The 23,933-nt window shown below is 38.9% G+C and overlaps 2 protein-coding genes across 2 annotated transcripts; both read left to right on the top strand.

Annotated features, from left to right (window-relative positions):
- The first annotated feature begins 73 nt into the window (after positions 1-73).
- Positions 74-7,355, top strand: coq3 (coenzyme Q3 methyltransferase). The gene is made up of 6 exons (XM_079470241.1): positions 74-531; positions 680-832; positions 4,456-4,555; positions 5,104-5,346; positions 5,693-5,852; positions 6,153-7,355. The coding sequence occupies exons 1-6, from the start codon at positions 371-373 to the stop codon at positions 6,341-6,343; spliced, it is 1,008 nt and encodes a 335-aa protein (XP_079326367.1). The 5' UTR covers positions 74-370; the 3' UTR covers positions 6,344-7,355.
- faxcb (failed axon connections homolog, metaxin like GST domain containing b) lies at positions 7,338-16,390 on the top strand. Its single transcript, XM_079470240.1, has 6 exons — positions 7,338-7,798; positions 9,383-9,518; positions 9,791-9,987; positions 11,553-11,770; positions 12,301-12,417; positions 13,213-16,390. Exons 1-6 carry the CDS (start codon positions 7,539-7,541, stop codon positions 13,521-13,523), a joined length of 1,239 nt encoding a protein of 412 aa, XP_079326366.1. The 5' UTR covers positions 7,338-7,538; the 3' UTR covers positions 13,524-16,390.
- The last annotated feature ends 7,543 nt before the right edge of the window (positions 16,391-23,933 follow it).

Consider the following 23,933-nt stretch of genomic DNA (forward strand, 5'->3'; position numbering starts at 1 on the left):
TTGGTTAATTTAATGTGTTCAATGAAAAACAAGTAAATGTTTATATATGATTAAAGGTTTCCACTACAGGAACGATGCAGGACAATTGTGTATTTCATCGTTTCTTTAAGAGAGTTTTTACACACCAGCCTGTCAAGACAGAAACCATCAACTTAATAAAAGTTACTTTAGTTATTAACTTCAAACCGTATTAAAAATAATTTTTGTTAAGAAATTTGTGTTTCCAGTCAGCTAGACTAGGAACGATTAATTCTGTTTATGTTTCTACTCCGTCGAACGTTGCGGGAACACGCGACGGTCACATTGGAACGAGTCAGACTGAAGTCAGTCACTGAGTATTTTAGGCTGAATGTGACTCTAGTATGCAGTTATGTTCTGTAAGAAATTTGGACGACTGGCTTTTGGGCTGTTAGCGGAATCCACGTATAGATGCCCATTTATCCTGAAAGTGTCTTCCGATGGAAGATCAGTCAGGTCGTTGTGCAGCTGGACGGTGTGGCATCACCGTCAGAGAAATCAGCTGTCAAACGGGTGAGTCATTTAAAACCATAAATGTGCTAATGTGTTTCATCGTGTTGTGCTTTTCTTAAAAGCCCAGAGTGCAGTTTTGGTGTCTCGGTTGTTTGTTTACATGCGCGTCTTTACGAGTAAAAGAAACTAAAAACATTATTATCTGCAGATTACCCCACACAAATGTCCGCACAGTGTCTCAGACCACACTGGACCCCGCCGAGGTGCGCAAGTTTCAGGCCATGGCGAGCAAGTGGTGGGACTTGCAGGGAGAGTTCGCTGCTCTGCACGCCATGAATGATCTGAGAGTGCCTTTCGTACGGTGTGTACAGTTATATTATTACACTGTTGTTAAACTATTTAGGCTAAATAATCACTAACATGGTAAAGGATTTAAATTGTAGTGATTTTAACGGCTCAGTGTGTGTAATTTAGTGGCATTTTATCGTTCATTTCACTCCACCCCCCCTCACTTTTAAAGCACTGAGGTTGACACAGTTTAAGGCCCTGTCCAGATGAACACGGGTATTTTAAAAACTATAGGTTACTTGCTTAACCCGGATCTATGGTAGCATTAAGTGAGGTGTCTCACTATGGGATACAACCCTTCCACGTATCCTTAGAAGCTATATTATTAAATTGGCTGGCATACATGACGCTCGTGTCTGAGGAGTGGCTACCTACGTAGTATAAATAGGGTAACACTGCATTCAAAACAAGCACACCTCTTCCTCGCTTCGCACAGCAAAAAGGCTGATCTGATGAGACACCTCACTTAATGCTATCAAGGAACAGGGGTTACGCAAGTGACCTATATTTCTCTTTCAAGCATACGTTTCGGTGTCTCACTATAGGATATCCTGTTTCGAATAGCCTATGTATGACATATCGCTTATTGCTCCCTGAACTCTTTGTAAGTCGCTTTGGATAAAAACGTCTGCTAAACGACCAAATGTAAATGTAATGCCTGCCAACCAAGATACAGTCTGGGCTGAAAGAGTGAGGACTCAAGATCCTACACTCAGCACAGCATGTGCAAACGTCTGCGCTGTAACATTTACAGTCTGGTAAAAGTGTGCGGTGACCAGCTTGCCACTTCAGAAATTTCCTGAATAGTGATCTCTTTAAAGAGAGCCCATGTCCAAAATCCAGAACCATGTCCAAATTCCACAAGGGAGAAAGCGGCATTGACACAGGCAAAGGGCGACGCGCCCCCTTCATAGAATGACACACTTAAGGATGCTGTCCAACAGTCTTCCCCTCAAACCTTATGTGGCATGCTGATATTGCAGCTAGAAACACTTTAATATTAGAGATCTTATCATTTGTTCTGATATGTTTTGCAACATCTTTTGGGTGTGATCTCGGGGTGACAGCCGTAGCAGGGCTAGCTGACATGAGGGGATCCTAGCCTTATAGGCTAGCTTGGCGTGCTAGCCTCCGGCAGAGGCTCTTTAGAGTAAAGCATGCACAGTGCTCGTAGAAGCCGGGACCATCAATCGCTGCTCAGCCCAAGACATGCAGAGCAGACCTGGTGTGTGTCTTTCCCTGAGATCTTGTTCCCGCATACGCCCAGCCGTGGAAGTTGCCCTTCGCTAACCAAAGCAGTCTGCATGGCTGCGGCCATAGTTGGGTGGTAGAAATTCCGCAATGGAGAACAAATGGCTGGTAACCAGCAGATCGTAGACCCATCAAACCAGCAACAGGCGCGGAGGTGTTGATGGTTCCCAAAGTAAAAAGGCTTCTGGTGTGAAGAGAGAAGAGGTTTTTAAATAACGAAATGATGCCGTGTTACGCTATTTGTACTATGTAGGTAGCCACTTCTCAGACACGAGCATCATGTCTGACTGCCAATAGGGGCTGGCATAATGTAATCGAGCTTCGGAGGAATACGCGGAAGGGGCGTATCCCATAGCATAGAGAAACCGAAACGTATTTTTGAACTTTTTTGAAACTCCTGCCGGAGGGAATTTCTTAGAAATTCCAGTGTTTTCGTGTGGACTGTGAAACCAGCGATGTGGCGCATGGCGTTGGGATGGGTGCCGCTATCTCCTTTGTTTGACGTCAGATTCCAGGCTTTTGATTGGCCTTCATAAATGTACATTTTTAATGTAAGTTTTTCAAGAGGAGTTTTCTTTATGTGTTAATTGTTTAAAATAGGTGAATTATACAAACGCTGAATATTTATATTCTTTTTTATTGGATATTTGGTTTCACAATGTGATTTTTACACCATTTCTTTCCTCAATTTTTTTATTTATGTAATATATTTGGGAATTTATAGTGTAAAATTCACTACAGATTGTAAAGGCTGAATATTGTTATTGTATTTTTGTTATTAATCATAAAGCATAATCCAGTTCCTCAGAGATGGCGTAATTTGTAGTCTTAGTAATTACTAATGAATCCGCATCTACATTTTGAGAGATTTGGGCCCATGTTGCATTATTTGTCGGATTTATATGCGTGATGATGTCTAACGGCTTCGCCAAATGATGTAGTCGCTTTTAAAAATTACAAGTGGATTATAATTGGTGTGTTTTATGTCAAAATATTTAGTGGTTTTATTTAGCACCGACCTTATTTCGGGAGATTTACAAAAAACCCATAGACTTTTGAGCTATGGAACCTTAAGTAAAATGCTAACTCGCTTCTGTATTTTCCATGCAAAAATACATCATCTCTGTGCCTCCCTATAAAGGATAAACAAATTGGCCAACTTGGCTTTATGGTTAGGGTTATATTGCCACCTGTTGGTTTGGCATGGTTTTGACAGCGCTTTATAGCATGTTTTTGCGTGGACGTGATTTTTTTTTCAAACAAAGATGGAAAGACTCATTCTAAGATGATAAAAACGCTTTATTATATAAGGTTTTTATAAACCTCGGAAGACAAAGTTACGTATATTATCATACATTTCTGTCAATAGATCTTCCGAAAAATTACACGCTGATGGTTTCTGTGGGTCTGTGCTGGTAATGGTTTTGGGAACCACCTACTGGAATAAAACACCAAACCAAATAAGGCCACAGTCTGGGCGTAAAGCAATTTTTGAAATGGTTTTAAGGGTAAACAGCTGATGGTTCATATACATTATATACATTTTTGTAATGAAAGCAATAAACTTCATCAGTATATATTACATTTCTAATGTGTACTACTTTATATAATCATCTTTTCTAGTTGTGTGTTCACGCTTCAATGCCAGATAAAAACTGAAGCGGCCATTAATATCAATTAGGTCAAAAGGGTCAGGACAACAAATTAGAGATGAAATGTAGCATGTATCTATCTGTGATTCATCTCTTAGAAGCTGTATATTTTAAAGACTGGATGAATGTTATGGTTGGATATTACTGTGAGCATTGCCTCCTGGAGTCATCCAACCCATATTTTCCCCTTCCCTGAACACAAGATGTGTTGTATTGGCGATGCCCTCAATTTCTCAGTGAAAGCATGCAGCATATTTATGGCTATGGCTGTGGCATTGCCCTAGTGGCATGTTTAATGAGGAACCTCTCTACTGTTGCCGGTCATCATGTTTTATTTAAAGAATGTGTGTTTTCTAGAGATCAGGCAAGAAAAGAATAAAGAGGTAGGAGACTCTGTCACAGACTGTACGGTTTGTTGATAAAAATGGACTAAAAGGATTTAGCAGGATTGGCAGTGAGCACCTCAGGCTGTCTTGTTGTGCAAGAACTGAGAGCCTGTCCGAGCATTTGAAGTGGAATGTCAAGATGTTCCCTTTGGGTCCAAAAAGATAAACTATGAATCTGTAATTGCTTTAGGATGTCAGAAGCATTTGTGTGGCCAGAGGGACTAACGGTGAGACGTTTTTGTGACTCAGTATGCACATGCTGTGATGAGCTTTAGATTTTGTGTTTTATGGCAGTTTGATGTTTCAATGCCTTTAACATAACTTTGTAACTTTGACCCCCTTTACAGGGATAATTTATTGAACATCCATGGCATGCGGCAGTCAGGCAAACCGCTGGCTGGTCTCAGGATACTGGATGTAGGTTGCGGTGGAGGTGTGCTAAGCGAGGTAACTATGGTGTCACCATAAAAAAGGTAGTTGCATTGGTTACTGCAACAACAGTTTTTCTGTTTACTAAAGAACAGTTGGATGCATGCAGTGTTTTATGGTGTTGTTGTTATATGATATGAAGTTTTCGAGCTCTTTTTTTTTTAGCTGGCACAAATTACAGCTGAAAAACTTTCAACAGAACTACTTCATTAAAACAGACAGCTTCACGCCCCATGCTTCTCTTGTGTCAAAACCTGTGTATGACTCTTTCTTTAGTGGATCACAAAAGAAGGTGTTTTGAGTGGTTTTGTGTGCATACTTAGCCAATGGGGTCCAACGTTGTTTGGTTACCAACGTTCATTAAAATATGTTTCTTTGTGTTTGGCAGAAGATCGAATGACATAAGGATAAATGATGAAGGAACGGTCCCTCTAATTCGTTTCAGTCACCTAGAAATCACATGAAACAGAAAAATACACTAGACAATTTACCATAGTAATTGTTAAGGTGCACACTACTAAAGGACATTAATATCAGATTAGCACTAGCATTTTTCAATTTCTCAGCCACTAGGGAGGATTGGTGCAGATGTGCTCGGGATCGACCCAGTAGAGGACAGTGTGCGGACCGCAGAGATGCACTCCTCCTACGATCCTGACCTACGGGAGAGGGTTCGATATCAGGCCTGCACCCTGGAGGAGCTCGCTGAGGATGAAGCAGAGGGATTTGATGCCGTTGTGGCATCTGAGGTGGTGGAACATCTGGCCGACCTGGATACTTTTGCCAGCTGCTGCCAGCAGGTCCTGAAGGTGTGTCACTTTTATCTGAAACAATGCCAATCAGGATAACTACATATTTGTGAGATTCCCAGTCGAGAGAAGTAAACAGGCTGTTTTAATCTGCTGGGTCAGTGTGTCAGAAGACACATTCTCAAAGATTAAATCCAAATCCCTATAATCTTCCCTAATGCTGTGGCATACAGTTATAATAAGAGGCACTTTCCTCTCACCACACAAAAATCCTCAGCGTGCTTTGTTTTTTCAGAAATGTATTGGAATTGAAAACAATCAGTGAACTGTATAAACAAACAAAAATATTATAATTCATATAATAGAAACGAGTGAAAAAGCTGGGGGTTTTCTGTCTGTTTTTCAGCCTGGTGGATCGCTGTTCATTACCACTATTAACAAAACCAGTCTATCCTACGTTCTTGGGATTGTAGCAGCTGAACAGCTATTGAGGATTGTACCGAGTGGAACTCATGACTGGGAGAAATTCATCAGCCCGGAGGATCTGGAACGACTACTGGAGCCTTGTGAGTTTCACTTTAACCTTTAAATGTGTTAATGTATCCTAACAATTCATTATACCACTTGACTTCCGTCTGTTCTAACTGTTCTCTTCTTTCGCTGTTGTATCACTTTGTGTGATTTTAATGGTTGGCAGTTACATTTTATAGGTGATAATGTTATGTATCACATATTTATTTTCAATTGCCATCTTATTAGGAAAGGCTTGCTAAACTATACATCATTGATCAGTACGATCTAATGTTCAACCATTCTGAGAATTTGTTACTTTTTTTTTACTAATCGTCTTTTTCTATTTATCCCAGTTGGTTTCTGTGTGGAGGCTATCAGAGGCATGATGTACAACCCTCTCACAGGAGCGTGGGACTGGCAGCAGAGCACAGCCATCAACTATGCATTGCATGCCATCAAACGTATAGAGGAACCCCAGCCTGATCGGGTCTGGGCCGAGAGCGAGAACCTGGATGAGCCACGTCAAGCCACAAGTTATAGCTGAGCTTACGTTAAAGTTGGAAATGCCACCAGACTTCACCTGAAGTCAGAACAGGAAGTCAATTATTGACTCAAGGTTGCAGTGTATTTCGCATTTGTGCAGCAATGCTGAGCAAAAAATGTAAATGCTGCTTCATAAAACTACAGTCATGAAGCTGTGTAGCTCTAATTGAGGTGAGGTCTTGACTGAACACTTTTGATTCACACCACTTACAGCACTCTTTATAAATACAGCTTTGTCTACGAGTCTTTGATGTTTGATGAAGCACAGTACGTGTTGTTTTGTTGTCTTGACCATTGATCGGTTCATGTTCAATCAAAATGAATCTAAATGGAAAATGGACAATTGTATAATAAATTGATCACGCAAAATGTTGGTACATAGTAAAATAAGATTGGATCTTGTCAGCTGGTTTCAGAAGCTTTTTTATTCAGTTCAAAACATTTCTCAAAAATGGGTTTGCCAAACAAGCTTTCTTTTATAAATAGTTTCAGCAGCAACAACATAGACTTATCCAAATAATTGATTTTATAACTTCTTTTCTATTTTATTATTTTATAACTAAACACATACTGAAAGTTAACTTCAGGCCAGATGTGTCCGTCTGATTAAAACATCTGTAGGAATCAGTAATGTTGGCTGTTATATGCAATACTTTTTAAAGTTGTGTTAAAGTTTTTACAATAATCATTTATCTGTATTTTTAAAATAGCTTGCTTCAGTAGAAAGCCTAGTGGCAGTATTGTTTTATTTCTGAACGCCCTAATATACACCCAATAGATGAGGGGTGTAAAATTAGTGTAACTTATATATATATGCACATCTATTCGCAATATATTTTATTATGTGTATATACTATATTTCAATATAATCGATTCTGCTATGTATCTGACAATATACGTTATGTATTACATAAAACTCTGAATATATTCGGGCTTCGGTTTGCAGTTTCGTTTGGTTTAATTGGTTATTAAAAGCCTAGATGTGTTTCACTTATGTGATGCGCCGTGACATCACGCAGCTCTAGAAGCAAACAAAGGAGGATGCCGATCTGCTCGCGGGAGCCACCTCCCCTTAAAATGCCGCTCTTCTGTTTAATGATGATGAAATAACATACAACCATGTAACACTAGTCTATTATAACACGGATAAATGAAGTGGCGTAGGATCTGATGGAGCAAGCGGGAGGAGAGAGAGAATGTACTGGGTCGCTGGATTCGCCTCCTCCCGGTCGCTCGTGATTGATCTCGGCCGGAATCAGAGCCCGTCCTTCGGGTTGTGCGGCTCTGATGAACGTCACTCGTTTTATGGGTACATAGTAGCCGTTCCGCTGCAGGATTTTGGTGGTATCATGTCGGGATTGGTGTCGGATTCCTGGTGGAGGAAGACCCTTTATATCACCGGAGGTGCGCTGCTGGCTTCGGCGGCTTATCTGCTGCACGAGCTACTCTCCATCAGGTCAGTGTTGAGGCCTGATTATCATCATCGTTTACAATACTCGCAGACGTTTTGAACAACTTCGAAGAGCAGAAGTGCTGAAAAAAAACATACAGAAATTCTTAACTGATTTTATAATGGGGAATCGTATAGGTGCGTGTCATGTTTTACCCTGGATTGGATCAAGTCATGTTTTTTAAGTCAAATGCACATGCAGTGTTTGTCCACACGTCACTACGTGAAAACGCCCTGTCATCAATACTTGCACCGGAATTGCCCTTGTTTACATCCTTACTGCACAAAAACACAGTTATCGAGCTATTTTTTCTGGACCTATGCATCAACGTCATGTATTGTAAATAAGCATATTAAATGGCACGTGATCGTGACTGTTCGGTTTACGCTGGAACGTGATGTCCTTGAGTTGTATCGTACGAACGACCTTCCTTGCTGCTTACGGATAAGCAGACATTTATCTTATCAAAGAGTGGCTCGTGTTAAAATATGCTACTTGGATTTGAGTCTTGTGTTGTTTGTTGATGTGTCAATACAACAGACGTCGCCGTCCTCATAAAATACATGATGGGGAGTTTTCAGCACCACAGGGCAGTGGACAGCACCATACTCGATTTACTTGCTCTGCACCATTCAGTTCATACAGCTGCATCTGTGGTCGCAATATGAGCCTACAATGAGTAGCATCCTGCTGTTACAGAAAGTTAGATTTAGTCATCGTTAAAATAAATAAATCTATACATTTATCTATGCACAAGGTTTTTGCTTTTACTGGGTTTGTTTACTTGATCATAGGCCTATATGCAATTGAGCAACTATATGTGGACAGATTTGTCTCACTGCATCTTAGAATGGAATCCTTTGCTCTGTGTGAAGGGATTTTAGCAAAGCCAAAACAATAATAATTTTCCTTTCCCTCAAAAGGTGGTGATATGAAGGCATATGGGTTTGGTTATCTATGAATCGTTAAGTTATGCAAAATACATTCTTTAGAATATGGCATTTAAAGAGAATATTGTTGCAGTTTGTAGAGTTCAGACGGGTGTTGTTTTGTGAGAATGCTTTCTTTAGATTCTAGTTGCTTCTTGCCTCAAGCTGTTTTAAACATCCCCAACCTGACTGTTTCCCCTCCCACACATCTTGCTGTTTCCTCATAATTATAGTATAAGGTCGTTTCCACTGCGTTCCATGAAAAGCTATTCCAAATAGAACAAATTAGGGGCTTTTGGCACAATATATTTGGGTGAATTGTGTTCCTGTAGCTCACAAATAAGTTCTTGTACCCCAAGAACTCAGACATGCCATGAAAATGCATACCTACCTAATCTTAGTAATTTTGGACAAAAGCATCTATCAAATGAATATATACTCGTAATGGTTAAGGTTTCATAAAGAGCCCCGTTTTAAGTGCAGGTGTAAAGACTTTAAACCCTGACACACACACAAAACATTTTACATTTGTATTATTCCATTAGTTTTATTGAGTTCATTATTATTTCAAAATGTCGAAAAATGTATCAGTGAGGAAGGATTAAATGAACCTAAACATTTTACAAGTAGTATAGTAGTGACAATGTTTATTTGATGTAGGAAAGAGCAAGAGTTGGACTCTAAGGACGCCATCATCCTCCATCAGTTCTCCAGGCCAAAGAACGGCGTGCCAAGCCTGTCACCTTTCTGCCTGAAAATGGAAACCTATCTGCGCATGGTTGATCTGCCCTATCAAGTAAAGCAATTTCAGAGTCTTTGATCAGAGGTTGCATGCAGTTATTGGAAATTGTACAATCTGTTGTTTAAATTTCAGTGAATTTCATGAATCTCAACTAGAATTACATTTTTCCATACTGAAATCTATCTGATATGCAGCAGATTTCAGAGAAAATAGTGTGTAAAAACATATATAAATATTTTATATAACAGTATTTGTATACAAGTATTTTAATGATGTAAAATAAAAATTAAACAGTTTTCTCCCACACATTCTTTTCTCCACTGTAGAACTACTTTGATGGAAGCCTCTCTGCTCAGGGCAAGATGCCTTGGATTGAGTATAATTACGAACAGGTGTGCGGAACTGAATTTATTATTGACTTCCTGGAGGAAAAACTGGGTATGAGTTTGAACAAGAATCTGAGCGCTCAGGAGCAGGCAGTAGCGCGGGCCATCAACACAATGGTTGAGGAACATTTGTACTGGTGAGTCATGTGTGGCATTCAGAATGAGTCAGACTTCTGCTGCTGGGCCAACATTCAAACTGATGGTCAAATGTACGCCTAATCATTATTGATTGATTTTTATGAGTTTTATGAGTTTAGCCAGGGCTAAAAGTGACCATGAAGATCAATCCAACAAATAACAATATATTACGTTAATTGGTAAGATTTATAATGGTATTTGCCAAATTATTCAATAAAAATTAAGTTGGACCATTGCTTGCCAATTTGCAAACCTAATGCTATAATTCAAACATAGATATAATTTCAATGTAAATGTAAAAACATGATCTCTGAAATGAGTTGTGTTCTTAAACAGGATTTTAGCAGCACTGTGTATGTTAGCACAACTCTTACATTAAAATGTACTTACAGTAAGTAAGAGGAGAATCGGTATAACCATCTTTACTTCAAACCTCATTTATCTCCTTATCTTCACTTCTTTCACCGTCTTATTTTTGTGTTTCTTGTTCTACACATTGTTTTTACATAGACACATTTCTCAATGTGGATGTGGGCTATGTACACAGAGCTGGTGAGAGAGGCTCTAGATCTGTGTCTACCCTGGTGTAGTATATGATAGATGAAAAGCTTGCTGAGCAGGGACATTTATTGACCTATAAATAGCTGATGAGTGTCATGCTGGCACTTAAACAGGAAATCTGGATTATAGTACTGATGTGATTTGATCAGGAAATGGATCATACTATACACTTGACCCATTTTAATTTAAGATTCAACACTCAGAAATGCTGAGAGGCGTATAAATGTTGTGCAAAGCATACCGTACTGATTCACGGAAGTTATGTATTTTGTTATGTTTAATAAAATGGCTGGATGTTGGTAACAGTTGTTTACAATGGGACAACAATGTATACACACAATGTCAATGCTTTTGCTTTTGCTTTCAATATGACTCAACATTATTGATTTAACCATGGCATGAGTCGTGGCGGGACTACATGTTTGTCCAACTATGATGATGTCTCTAAGGCCGCAAAATGACATCCTGTAACTTTAAAGCTGTTCAACTTGATTCTCAGAGTACATTTTTAGTGATTAGTTCACCGGCATGAAATGTTTGAATTGGAGAGAAACCAGAGAGCAGCCCTTGAAGCCATTTTGGATGAATGATTTTTATTAATGCTTTGCCTAGCGAGCAAAGACGGTAATTAGAAGACAGCTTTAATTAATTTGATTCAGAGAATCACAGAGCAGAGAATTCATTCAGAGTTTAATCTCAAAGGGCAAACGGAGTTTGTTTTGTGTTAGATACTAAAGCTGCAACAGTGACAAACTCATTTAAAAATAAAGTATGAATTATAAATGATCATATTATATGAGTCACTTATGCGTATTATTAGTTATTCCTTCTAGTTTTCCTCATTTATAAGTAGTTTAGAATTAGGAAAATATTTGCTCTATAAAAGTAACATCTATTGAATTATGTATTATTGTATTATGAAAGCATGAATGCTGTTGCAATGTACCTTTAACAAGTAAAAGTAGATATTCCTAATTCTTGTTTTTCTCCTCATGTCTCACAGGACCATTGCATATTGTCAGTGGGTGGATAATGTTCATGAAACGCAGAGTATGCTGGACCTTCCCGGACCCCTCAGTGACCTGCTGAAATGGATTATGTGCCATCTGACAGGTGGAATTGTAAAGAGGGAGATGTATTGTCACGGGATTGGCTGCTTTACTAAAGAGGAGGTCTACACCCTCATGGAGAAGGACATGCGCACACTGGCCACACTGCTAGGTGAGGAATAGCAATAGAAGAATAAAAGAATAGTGTTGCTTTGAGCTGATATCATTATAGTACTATTTATTGTAGTTATTATAATGCCAGAATGTTACGGTAACTAAAGTCAGCTAAAGACATAATTTTTCACAATATGTTTTTGCTACACCTGCATTGTGGAAATCTTGGTCAGTATTATTTAAATAACCATTTATTGCATTGGGCATTTTGGTAAAATCAATTTGGAAAAATATTGAAAAAGGAGATGTTTTTTACAGATGATCTGGTTAATTCTGTGACACATGCTGTTTGTTGCTTTCTAATGAAGGTCGGGGCCAAAAGGTGTGAAAGTGTTTTGTAATTCATTCACTGGACGAGCCAGTGCAACAGATGCTCTGATCTGAACCGTGAACTTCCATTTCTCATTTAATCCATCTGATAATTGAACACACTACAGGCTTTTAATGGCAGTTTTAAACAAATGCCTCTAAAACATCTTTCTAAGGTCGTTTTTTTGTCCTTGTTTGTTTTATTTTCTGGATTATCAGGGGATAAGAAGTACATCATGGGTTCCAAGCTGTCGAGTCTGGATGCTACAGTTTTTGGTCACCTTGCACAAGCCATGTGGACGCTGCCTGGCACACGACCAGAGCAGCTTATTAAAGGTGAGCAGGACCTGACAACTATAATGCAGTGCCCTCATCAATCACAAAATGATTGTTTGGATGATTGAACAATAATAATTAGAGATTCATGCACATCAGGTGTTTTGATGTATCAATATTTAGACAAATAGTTTCCCCCAATTCACCCATGCCATCTTCTGTGGAAACAAATGCTGTTTAGCTTTCAAAAAAGTTTGGGTTTGAAACTACATAATGGCAAGCAAAAGATGTCCGATTTTTTGGACAAACGTTTTCCATGCCAGAAGAATTTAATTCAGTTTGTCCACTAGATGGCGTTACAAGCATTCATGTATGTTTGCTTCTGTGATTCAGTCACTCACCATAATGAAACATGTTGTTGTTCTAGGGTGAATAGAGGTAAAGTGGTGTAGCTATATGCATGATTATAACAAAAATGAAAACAAAAAATGTAATCTAATATTATATATTAAATGTCATAGTTGCATATAATTTATATAGAAAATAAAAAAGTGCTCAACTTTATTGTCTATATACACATTACTTTGGGCTGAGACACATTGCAAAAAATAGTGATTGGTTGAGAACCTTCCCAAAACATTTAGTTTTTATTTAAAATCACTTTACCTTTTTCCAAACCTGTTTGACTTCTGTTGAAAACTAAGCCATGATATAAAGTTAATATTAAGTTAAGCGTAATATTAAAGTGTCTGACAGCCTCCAGAGACCATTAATTTCTAATGCACAGAAAATAAAGATTGCAATGACCGCGAACAACTTGAACGTCCTCCTCATACCCGTGACATTTGTTCACAGGAGAACTGATTAACTTGGCCATGTACTGTGAGCGCATACGGAGGAAGTTCTGGCCCGAATGGTTTGTGGACTTAGAAGACTTCTGTTATGACAGCGACAATGACACCACCAGCGGGACGCCCACCTGCCCGCTGGACCTTGGACTCTTTTCCAGGACAGACACTTTAGAGGAAAGTGAATTTAGCTCCCCTTCACATGCTGACACACACTCGCAAGACACACAGAACTCCGGACACTCGCTCTCTGACTCTGACATTGAAGTAGATGTTGAAATGCTGAATTCAGATGTTGAGCAGCAGGTCAAGGGTTAAATCATGTCACAACTGCCCTTCGTCAGATGCTATTGGTTATATTACAGAGAGTTCAGCTGTTGTCACGGGTAACAATTTCCTGTCTGGATGACTCTCACTTCAATGGACCTGAAGAACAGATGCGCGAGACATAAGGAGTTTTAACATGATGTCATTCATGGATGTGGACGAGTCAAGATTTAAACCACATAAGTTGGATGCTCGCTTAAGCTCCCGTGAGACGTAAAAACTGTTCTTTTACATCTTGGAATAGTTGCGGTATATGAGTCATAGTCATAAACCTCTCAGAAATCCTTTCTGTTGCTGCACAGTTTCAATCCAGGTAGTTGGCTTTAATTTTAAAGAAAATATTTGTTCTTTAACAGTTGGGATGGGAATCATTTAGGCAGAGTCACCACAGGTTTCAATGGTTGTAAAACTTCCAGTGTTTTACTGCTGTAATATTGTATTGCCTGAACTGATACTGAAGCGACATTATTGTAAACATTACCGTACAGACAGCATGTCAAACTTTTAACGCTGTTCCAAAATCAGTCATTGATTATTTCTTTACAAAACTGATCAAAAAATATTTGATCTCAACGGAATCATGGAGCAAAATATTGTAACTTGCATGACGCAGGATGTTTGTGAGACATCAGAGGATTGACTGATTCCCTTGTGCCCACATGAACTAAAAAGTTGTGTCCTCCCTTGATTTTTAACACTGATATTCCCTGCTTACAGATCAGCTAAAGAATATGAGATTAGTATTGAAAAAAGATTTATGAAGCGTTTAATTCTGTTTAGGTCTTGCATCTTAAAGCAGTTCACACATAAAACAATGCTGTCATCAATTACTCATACAAAGTTAAATGGCTCATGTAAGACGCAAAAGAAGAAACTTTAAATATGTTCTTGTCACTTTTTTCCATGCATTTCCATGAAGGACATTTTTAAAGCCTTTTGGAGCTCACAAATATTCCAGTCCGTTCTCATTGTAATCGCATAAACAACAGCAATGAACATTATTATTAAATCTCCTTTTGTGTTCCATCAAAGAAAGTTGGTAGCACTTTACACTAAGGTAAATATTACTTCTACAGCATTTTTTATCTTAGTTCATGTTACATTTAAGTATTTACTATACTATACATTTTTTAAATAAACATGAACAATTATATTGGCTTTCACTAACATGAACAAAAATTTATAAATTTTTAATTCATGTTAGCATTTTCTAATTTGACCAAATCGAACCTTATTGTAATGTTACCAGAAAGTAATTTGGGCTTGGAATAACCATGAATGATGACAGAATTGTCCATTTTGGGTGAACAGAAATGACTAAATGAGTCCAATCATAAATATTTAGGCTGATTCGTGCAATAAAATAGAATCCCTTTATGTTATTACAATTTATTTGGGCTCCAGTGTATATCATCAGTTTCAGCTGACCTTTGGTCCGTCTGAATGGTGCTTAATGCCCGTGTGCCTGACTGCAGCCGTTTGTATAAGAGACCTTTCTCTCAATCCCTTGTGTCTCTTCCTGCTAACGATATTGGTTCTCAAATCTAGACCTGTGTTCTTCTATGCTACCGCTAGAGGGCACTGTGACCATTCACACTATACGTGGGTCCCATGCAGCCGCTTTTATCGCCCTCACGGGCATCCCTGCTAGCTTCTGCCTTAAAAGAACATTTTAAAATATCAATAACAACAACAGTGAACACTAAACAGTCATCAACTTTGTTGATGTAGGAGTCAGACTGATTATGCATTAGGGTTGTGAAAATGTTTTTCTTCCTCCATGTGTGTGATTGGGGTACCAAAGTGTAGCGTGTGTATACTTATGCAGATTTGCCTTAGTTGAGGGAAATGTTAATGTGATCAGCAGTCGCATGATGAGTTTACCCTCTTTCTGTTGAATTTACTTGAAACCCATGCCGATACTCAATGAATTTATTTATATCCCTGGAGTACTTCTAACTTTCATGCAGAGATATGTTGTTTACTTTTATTGTCGTTGTTTTGCACTTTTTTTCAATTATTGAAAGATTTTGGACAATGTTAAGATATAGATGGGAAATTTACGGAAAATAATAGCACTGAAACAGGGTCCATACAATCAGATATGTTAAATGTGTGTGTATGATATGGTTACCTGTAAACATAATTGACCTGCATGTGTGTTTGTGTGTGCGTCTACCAATGTGCTCTGGTGTAAACCGCACCAGTCAAAATCCTCTATCATATTTGTATTCTCTGTATAGAATTCCTCTCTATATCTGTATCCCTCAAGTCTGGTTGAAGGTGGGGATAAACAACCTCAGTCTCACATTGATGTAAATATGAAATAACTTGCCGCTTAATATTGGATACAAAGTATCACGGTATGAAAAAATATCTAGGTCCTTCCGTGACCTGAAAGTCATGCCTAAGAATGAAAGAAATACTTCAAATTTGCCTTTTTGACTCCTGATAACAGTTGCAGAACAATTTTAAACCCTCCCTGCGCCAATAGATTCTCTATTCATCTATTTTGAATTTTACCCCGTGATTTTTTTACTAACAATATAGACGTATATACATTGTAGATGTTTATTTGTTTTGAGAACATAGCTGGATTATGTTCTTAATAAACTTAAAGATGTCAAAGTTAGTTTTGGTAGAGGTCTGTTACTAGCTTGAAGCCATTTTTTAGGAAGTTGATTTCTTGTCTGTGGAGGCAAAATGATGGCTATAAATATATGTCTAATTCTACCAAATCTGAATCGGCTACAAAATACTGTGCATAACTGAGACCCTCATGAGTGTTTATTAGTTATCCTGAACTGGCTGGTTGTTTAACGATTAAAAACATTAATTAAAATAGCTGTGACAATTTCAAAGTATGTGTGTGTGAATTTATCCTTTTCAATGCATGCAAGAACACAGCTCACAGTAAATCGAAGCATACTTCTGTGATCTTTACACCGTGTCTACACCGGATGCGACCGACGCTACTCGACAAAAGACATTAGAAACGCATTAGAACCCATTATAAATTAAAATTTTGTTCACACTGGATGCGGCGCTATGCGACAAACCCATTAAGAACAAGCAGGTTGTCATGTCGCGTCGAGCCTTTTATGTCCGGTGTTGTAGACATGGTGTTGGTTTTTTAACCCAGCTGTTATTGTTGTTTGATGGTTTTAATTTATTCAGCAGGATACTGCACCCTAAAATGAAAAAAATTGTCTTATTTACTCACGTCAAGTTGTTCCAAACATGTATACATTTTTGTACTGCTGAACACAACAGAAGATATTTAGAAGGATGTTAGCAACTGGCATTTCTGGGACATCTTTGACTCCAATAGTAGGATTTTTTTTAAATATATATATATATATATATTGTTGTTTTTTTGTTCTGTTAAGCAAAAAATGAGATATTTTGTTGAAGACTTTAGGAAAGCAAGAAGTTGTATGGCGCCTTTGACTGTCATTTACATGTTTCCTACTATGGCAGTCAATGATGTCCCAGAAATGCCAGTTTCTAACATTTTTTAAATGTCTTTTTAATGTCTTTGTGTTCAACAGAACTTATACAAAAAATATTATACAGGTTTGCAACAACATTGTGGGTATTCATGACAGAATGTACATTTTTGGGTGGACAGTTCACCCCAAAATTGTTTGTGTAATTTCTTTACATGTGTCCATACAGTTGAATTCAATGTGTCCAATGTTGTTTGGTTATACAGACCTGGGTGTTTAAATTATACATTTTATGTACATGTTTTTTACCATGTAATGTCCAAACAGTAGGTGTGAATCTTAATGTTTAACAACCTGTGTGTGCATATGTGTACGCTTGTGTGTGTGTGTTCACCATGAGCCACCATCTTTTCAATCAGGCTAATGAGTGGTAGCCATTCATGCGCAGAGGAGGGCTGATTAAGGCGTTTCCAGGCACTGGAGGTGTACAGAGGAAACAGCAGGGGAGAGAGAAAAAAAGAGAGAGAGGCCACGGATCAGGAACCAGGATCCCGCGGGATGGAGCAGGTGCAGCCTGCGAGCGAGGCCTTGGGCCTGACGGGGCAGCCAGAGCTTAAAACAATCTGCATAGTACCTTCTTTTAATTTAGCATCTTCAACGCCCCATCTCTCCCTCTCTCTCTCTCTCTCTCTCTCTCTCTCTCTTTCTCTTTCCTGTTCTTTCTGCTGCTTAACAGATCAGTGCTCCACAAAGAGGGGTAAACAGAGAGAGGCAAATTAAAAAGGGAACTCCCCCGATACCCCAAAACAAATTAGTGCAAACAAATTACACAGAGTCAACACACAAACACTGCAGCATCTGTGGCTTTGGACCGAGGATGGAGGAGGCAGGCAGAGCCAGCACACGCGTTCAGAATCAGCACCAAGACAAACATCCAGCGACAGAAAGATTTAAGGTCATTTTTCTTTCAGACCCTGGTGCGGATCTTCTCCTAAGACCCATGTTTGTTTATGCTAACAGTGTGTCTTAAAGGAGCAGGTTTACCAAAAAACAGCGTCAATATTTGTTCACCAACAACCCCATGTGCTGTTATGTTTACTGTGAAATACCAAAGTAATATTTAATATTACTTATATTTATAAGACACAAAAAGTCAATAGTCAGAAAGTACAGCGTTAAAGGTACTGATAAATGACTGAATATTTGCCATCAAAACATCCGATAACCTTGCGGACCTGTGTTTCTATTTATTAAAGATTTTTACTTTTGTGAACCACAATTAAAGGATTAGTTCACACAAAAAGGACATTTACTGTTATTAATGTCTGTCCGTCATGTTATTTCAGCCTGGGTGACTTTCTTCAACACAAAAGAAGATATTTTGAAGAATGTTGGTAACCGAACAACGACAGTACCTATTGACTTGCCTATTTTGTGTCCTTACAACAGAAGTGAATGGGTACCGTCGCTGTTGTTTACTTTCTTCATAAAATCTTTTGTCAAAGTCAAACAGGGTGAGTAAATGACGACAGAATTTTCATTTATTGGGTGAACTAACCCTTTATATTGGAAAAACCTGACCGAAAGTAAATAATGCTAGAATTACTGCACTATTGCTTTAATAGTTATTTACTGTCATACGCATAAATGCAAACATCTAAATGAGTTTATGCCCTAAGATCACAATTTCTGTAATGTAACATCTCATTGTTTAGAAGCAAAAGGGCATTGCTTTATGTGTGTGTGTTTAAATGGTTTATATTAAAAGCCTGTCTTATGAATAATCAGCCTTCAGGAAAATGGCAGAACATTTCTGCGATGAATCTCGACTCCATATCTGCCACACACTTTCATTAAGTCATCTGCTCGCTTGCACACTAGCTCCAAGAAAAGTCTCAAACACATAGCTGGAAGTAAAAACATTATATTTCACATGCCATATGGAATATACTTCCGTCAAACCATAAGGAACAAAGAATGATTTGTGAGACGGTTTACTGCAAGGCTATAAATCATCCTTATGTATATTATAGAATTCATAATGTAACGAGTACTAGAATCAGTCAGGACAATAAGTAGAACCTGCAGTAGTTCACCCAGAAATACTAATTCTGTCATTTTTATTCACTCTCATGTAGATTGAAACCTGTATACGAGTACTTCTGTGGAACACAAGAAGAAGATATTTTGAGAAATGTCTCGGTGGTCTCCAACGTTTTTTAAAATAAGGAAACTTTGTGTTCTGTCAAAGAAAGCTTAGGAATAAAGTGAGGGTGAGTTAATGATGATTGGAATTAGCATTTTTAGGGGTAAACTATCCCTTTAAATCCTGATGGAGACACTTGTTTGAACCCAGCATATTGTAACTAAAAATACTACATCAAATGTAATCATTTATATAAAGTTATTTTAAGTTTATTAGCATTATTATAATGAGAATAGTGGTGCTTAATGCTAAAAAATAAATAAATAAATAGCTCTAAATATACTTTTTAATTTGGTTCTTTTGATTCAAAATAAGAGCTAGACATTTTCTTAACAGGTTGTTAGCAAGTCAGCATCTCCATAACAAGGTATTTAAGGTATACTGTATGTAAAATCATGTGCAAGTTATTTAAATCGTTTGTATCTATTCCTGTCCCTCTGTTTGTGTGTTTGAGAGATACAGCGAGATTTTATCTGGCTTCATTCTCTGGCCCCCTGGCCACCTGGCAGAGACAGTGACCCTTCCATCTGCCCCCCACTGTCTTCCTGTTTGTGTGTTTTTGTGAATCCAGAAAGATGGAAAGAAAGGGGGCACACGGGCCCGGAGTGCGGCATGTGCCAGGTGACTCCCCAGGCCCTCTGTAAGACCTCACTCACCTCAGCCTTGGCAACCAGGCTGAGGTGCGCCTAATAAAGACTGTGCTATGATACCATCAGGTGGCGCTATTTTCTTCACCAATTACACTATTGTTTGCTTGTTGGCATGTGCCACCATCCAGATTGTTTTGGATGAGCCCCTCGCCCGCTGGACAACAGCCAGGGAGAGTTTGTATGTGTGTGGGCCGGTCTTTTCACCAACATAGCTTCTCAAAGCCGACTCCGAAAACGCCAGGAATGATAAGCTTGTGTTTTTGAATGTTCGTGTGCCACATGCTTTATCATATTTTTTATAAAGACCCACATATGTCTGTCCATTTGTCTCCAAAATAGATTATGACAGATTAATGAGGAGCCATTCTTACTTTTGTTGCCTGTGACTTACTACAGAGGAAAAGTAAGTGTTTTTTGACCTGCAGCTTTTCAAGGTCTGCTCCGCGAGGACGTTTTAACCCCGCTTTGGTTTTTCATTCAGCGCTTTGTGGATTAGAGCAGGTAGTTCTTCAAAAGGAGAATGAGAGAGGGCGAGGAACTTTGATACCCCCTGCCTGAGAGGGGCATAGATGTAACAGAGCGGGCCCCATCCCAGAATCCCCTACTTTTTCCTCATTATCTCCTTCCCCAAGCCGCTGTTCCTCTTCCCCTGGATGTTATCTTCAGCTGCTTATGCCCTAATACCACAATTGTTGTTCTCTAAAAACAATCATTAGCAATCCCATCGAGGCCGAGGGTTTTTTAGCGGCGTTCTCTCTCTTTCTCCTGATGGTTTTTCGAAGCTCTTTATCTCTCGCTCCTCTTTTTTCCCTTCTGCAAACAGAAGGATATTGGCAAAGCCTCTTTAAACTCTCCAGCATTACGGTGGATTATTTTGTGCTGAGACCCTTGGACATATTTTTCCCCTTCTCTGTCTTTTATTATTTTCCTCACTTCACGGCTGAGGCAGACACGCTAGGTAAACATTTTGGCGTCACACTCGATTGCGTTCCAGAAATTAAAAAACGCAGAGACAATGGGCCCGGGACACTGACACGCTAAGACCTTGGCTCTAGGGGGAAGGCTCGCACACCGCATGACAGCGTGGCCCTGGCGGGCGGAACAATGCCCGGCCGCGTTCTTTGGTGTGTGTGCTCAGAGCTCGGCGCTTAGACTATCTGCTCGAGGCCATCTGTCTATCCTCCTCCTCCTCTCTCACCCCAGTGCCACGGCGGATTTGAACTTGGCTCAATTATTCATCTGTTTACAAACACGAACGTAAACAGAACAGTTGGATCGCTTGGGCGCAGGCCTTTTTCGGAGCTCTGATACTGAAAGTTTTCCCCAAAGGCGACGCAGTGTTCGAGATTTATTTCTGAGTTGCAGGTTCTTAAGCAGCGACCTCCTGAAACGGTGGCAGACGTGCCACAATATGTGTTGCGCTTGTGCTCTAAAGTGGACAGCTGTTTATCGGTGCAAGTCAATAGTCTCACTTAAACAGAGATGAAATTGCTTCTCAATTTATGTTTATCAGTTTGGGGTTCTGCTATAAAATGTGATATGGTTCGGTACGGTATTTTGTCCGATTTTTTTTATCACTCCGGTGACAGGTTCATGGAATAATTCTCCCCCAGAGCCTATAGAGGGCAGTAATAATGTGGGCTTTGCGATCTTGGTTTGAAAAAAAAAGAATACGAACTGTGTCAAATGGACACCTACGTAAGATAACTCTGTTTCACTGTATGCATTTTTTTTTATCTTACCTCACATTATAAACTAAAGAGCGCAACTAATTTATAAAATCATATATATATAAAAAAGATATTGTTCAAATGTTAACATTAACAATTTTGTAGAACAATGCAAACATTTAGTTTAGTTTAAAGGAACATGAAAATTTTGTCTATATTTATTCACCCTCAAGTTGTTCCAAATCTGTATACATTTCTATGTTCCGATAAAAACAGAGAAAGATAGTTGGAAGAATGCTTGTCACCAAACAGATCTCATCCCCCATTGACTCCCATAGTATTTATTATCTCTAATATTGTAGTGACTGGGGGATGATATGTTGGGTTGGGTTTCTTCCAAATAAATTCCTTTGTGTTCAACAGAACAAAGAAATTCATAAATTCTTCGAACAACCTGAGGGCGATGTGGCGAAACCACCAATATTTTTGTGTGAACCGTCCCTTTAAAAGGTCTTAGGCCTTTCATACTAATAAGCCAATATAAGCCTATTTTTTTTAAGAGCATTGATAACTATTTGTAATGTATTTGACAAACTTAATAAACTCCAGACTTCAACTTTCCAGAAAATTGTCATATCCCTCGCATCTCTCGAAGTCCACTGAAATCGATCCTGTATCACGTCTCGAGGATTCCAACGTTCTCCTCTAATTCCCACACACAAATTTGCAATAAATGGTTTGTACATCGCCCTTTATTCCTGGCGTAATGCAGAGACAGATTGTACGGTAGCTGTCAATTTTCTCACTTCCATCCTGAGAGACCCAAAAGGTCTGCCTTGAAGCTGCAAGTGTTCCTCCCCACATATAAGCTGCTGCATTGTCACTGTGTACTAAGCTATTCCTCCGAGAGCTTATAACGTTCATTAATCTCATTAAATATGTCTTATTGCCCAAATGAAAGGCTGGAAGCTTTGCTGTAGGATAAGTGTAGAGTAAAACTGGGTCCCAGCAGAGAGGCACAGAGTCAAGTCGCGCTAACAGTGCTGTGCTTCATTAGGCTCCTAATTACCTATTGTTTCTCAGTAGTTTGTGCTGTTTTAATGAGAATCTACAGGCATTTAGATCTAATCTGAATTTTCTAATCTACTGGTCCATTCCCAACGAGTCAAATGTTATTGGTTTATTTGTAATCATACTTTTAAATGGTGGAGATATGACTCCCCCTAGGGCTATCGCTGGGTTTTGAGTGACTAATTGAATTCTTGGCTCATAGACGTTTCTTTGGGCGGGAGTCAGAGATGGAATCCGGTGAATCTGTCAGTTAAGTGAGAAAAAGTGTACCCGGTCGTAGTTTCGTCCTAGAGCCCTAGATATACACCCTCAAAGCTCACCTTTGGGGTCTCCATAGCAACAGTTATCATGACCAGTGGGAACAGATGCTTTTAGAGAAGCCACATTACAGTGTGATGATGCAAGCCAAAAACAAGAGTTGTTTGTCAGTAATATGCACTTTTGTTGCCGATAAACATGATTTCTGGGTTCCCGATCCGGTTTGGCCAAACTGGTGCTCTACTGGTTTAAAGACCACTTCTGTATATATATTCACATATGGTGGGGTGTGTGTATGTGTTTATCTATTAGACAGAGTTTGCAGTGCCAAAGACCTCATTTGATATGTGACCTGCCACTAAAGAGTCAGGATATTTATCATCCTCTGAATTGCCTTTGTGCGGTGCTGCAAAATGGCAGCAATACATTCTCAAATGGGAGCGCTTGAAGGTTAATGAGTGGCAATTGCCCACTGAGGACTAAATCTATTAAGGTTTCATAGAGGAAATCAATCAGCATGACCAGCACGCGCTGATTTGTCATTCTGAAACATTGCCCGTTTGAATTAAACAGCACATTCTGTTACATGGGATCATCCATGATGGTTGGATTTGCTCTTCATTAGGTTGAGTAATGCTTTTTCTTCTGATTCTGGATCAGTAAACAAGCACTCTTAATCCTGAGAGGCCATGCTGCATTATGTCACCGCAGAAAGTGATAATGACAACATAGGATCACTGCATGTGCAGATAAACCTCAACAGCTCACTTGATAGCTGTCAAACAAATAAAAAAAGTAGAATAAGTCTACAATCGGATTTTTATTAGTTCAACATCCTTATCAAATGCTCTTCCTTTAGTTCTGAAATATAGACTAAGTATCAGTCACAGAATGGGCCAAGAGTGCATATTTTGCACATTATTATAGAATATTTCAATATCTTCTGTGTGTTATTTTGGGAATATGATGATGATTTTGTAGTGGTTTCAAATCTCTATGATTAACGGTTTTAAGCTTTTTTAAATTTGTAAGTAATACATTTAGGTTCAATGTCAAAATGTCCATATGCTCAGTCCATATGCCACAGGTAACAGTGG

Source organism: Barbatula barbatula, assembly GCF_947034865.1.
Source record: "Barbatula barbatula genome assembly, chromosome: 12".
In the NCBI taxonomy this organism is placed as follows: Eukaryota; Metazoa; Chordata; class Actinopteri; order Cypriniformes; family Nemacheilidae; genus Barbatula; species Barbatula barbatula.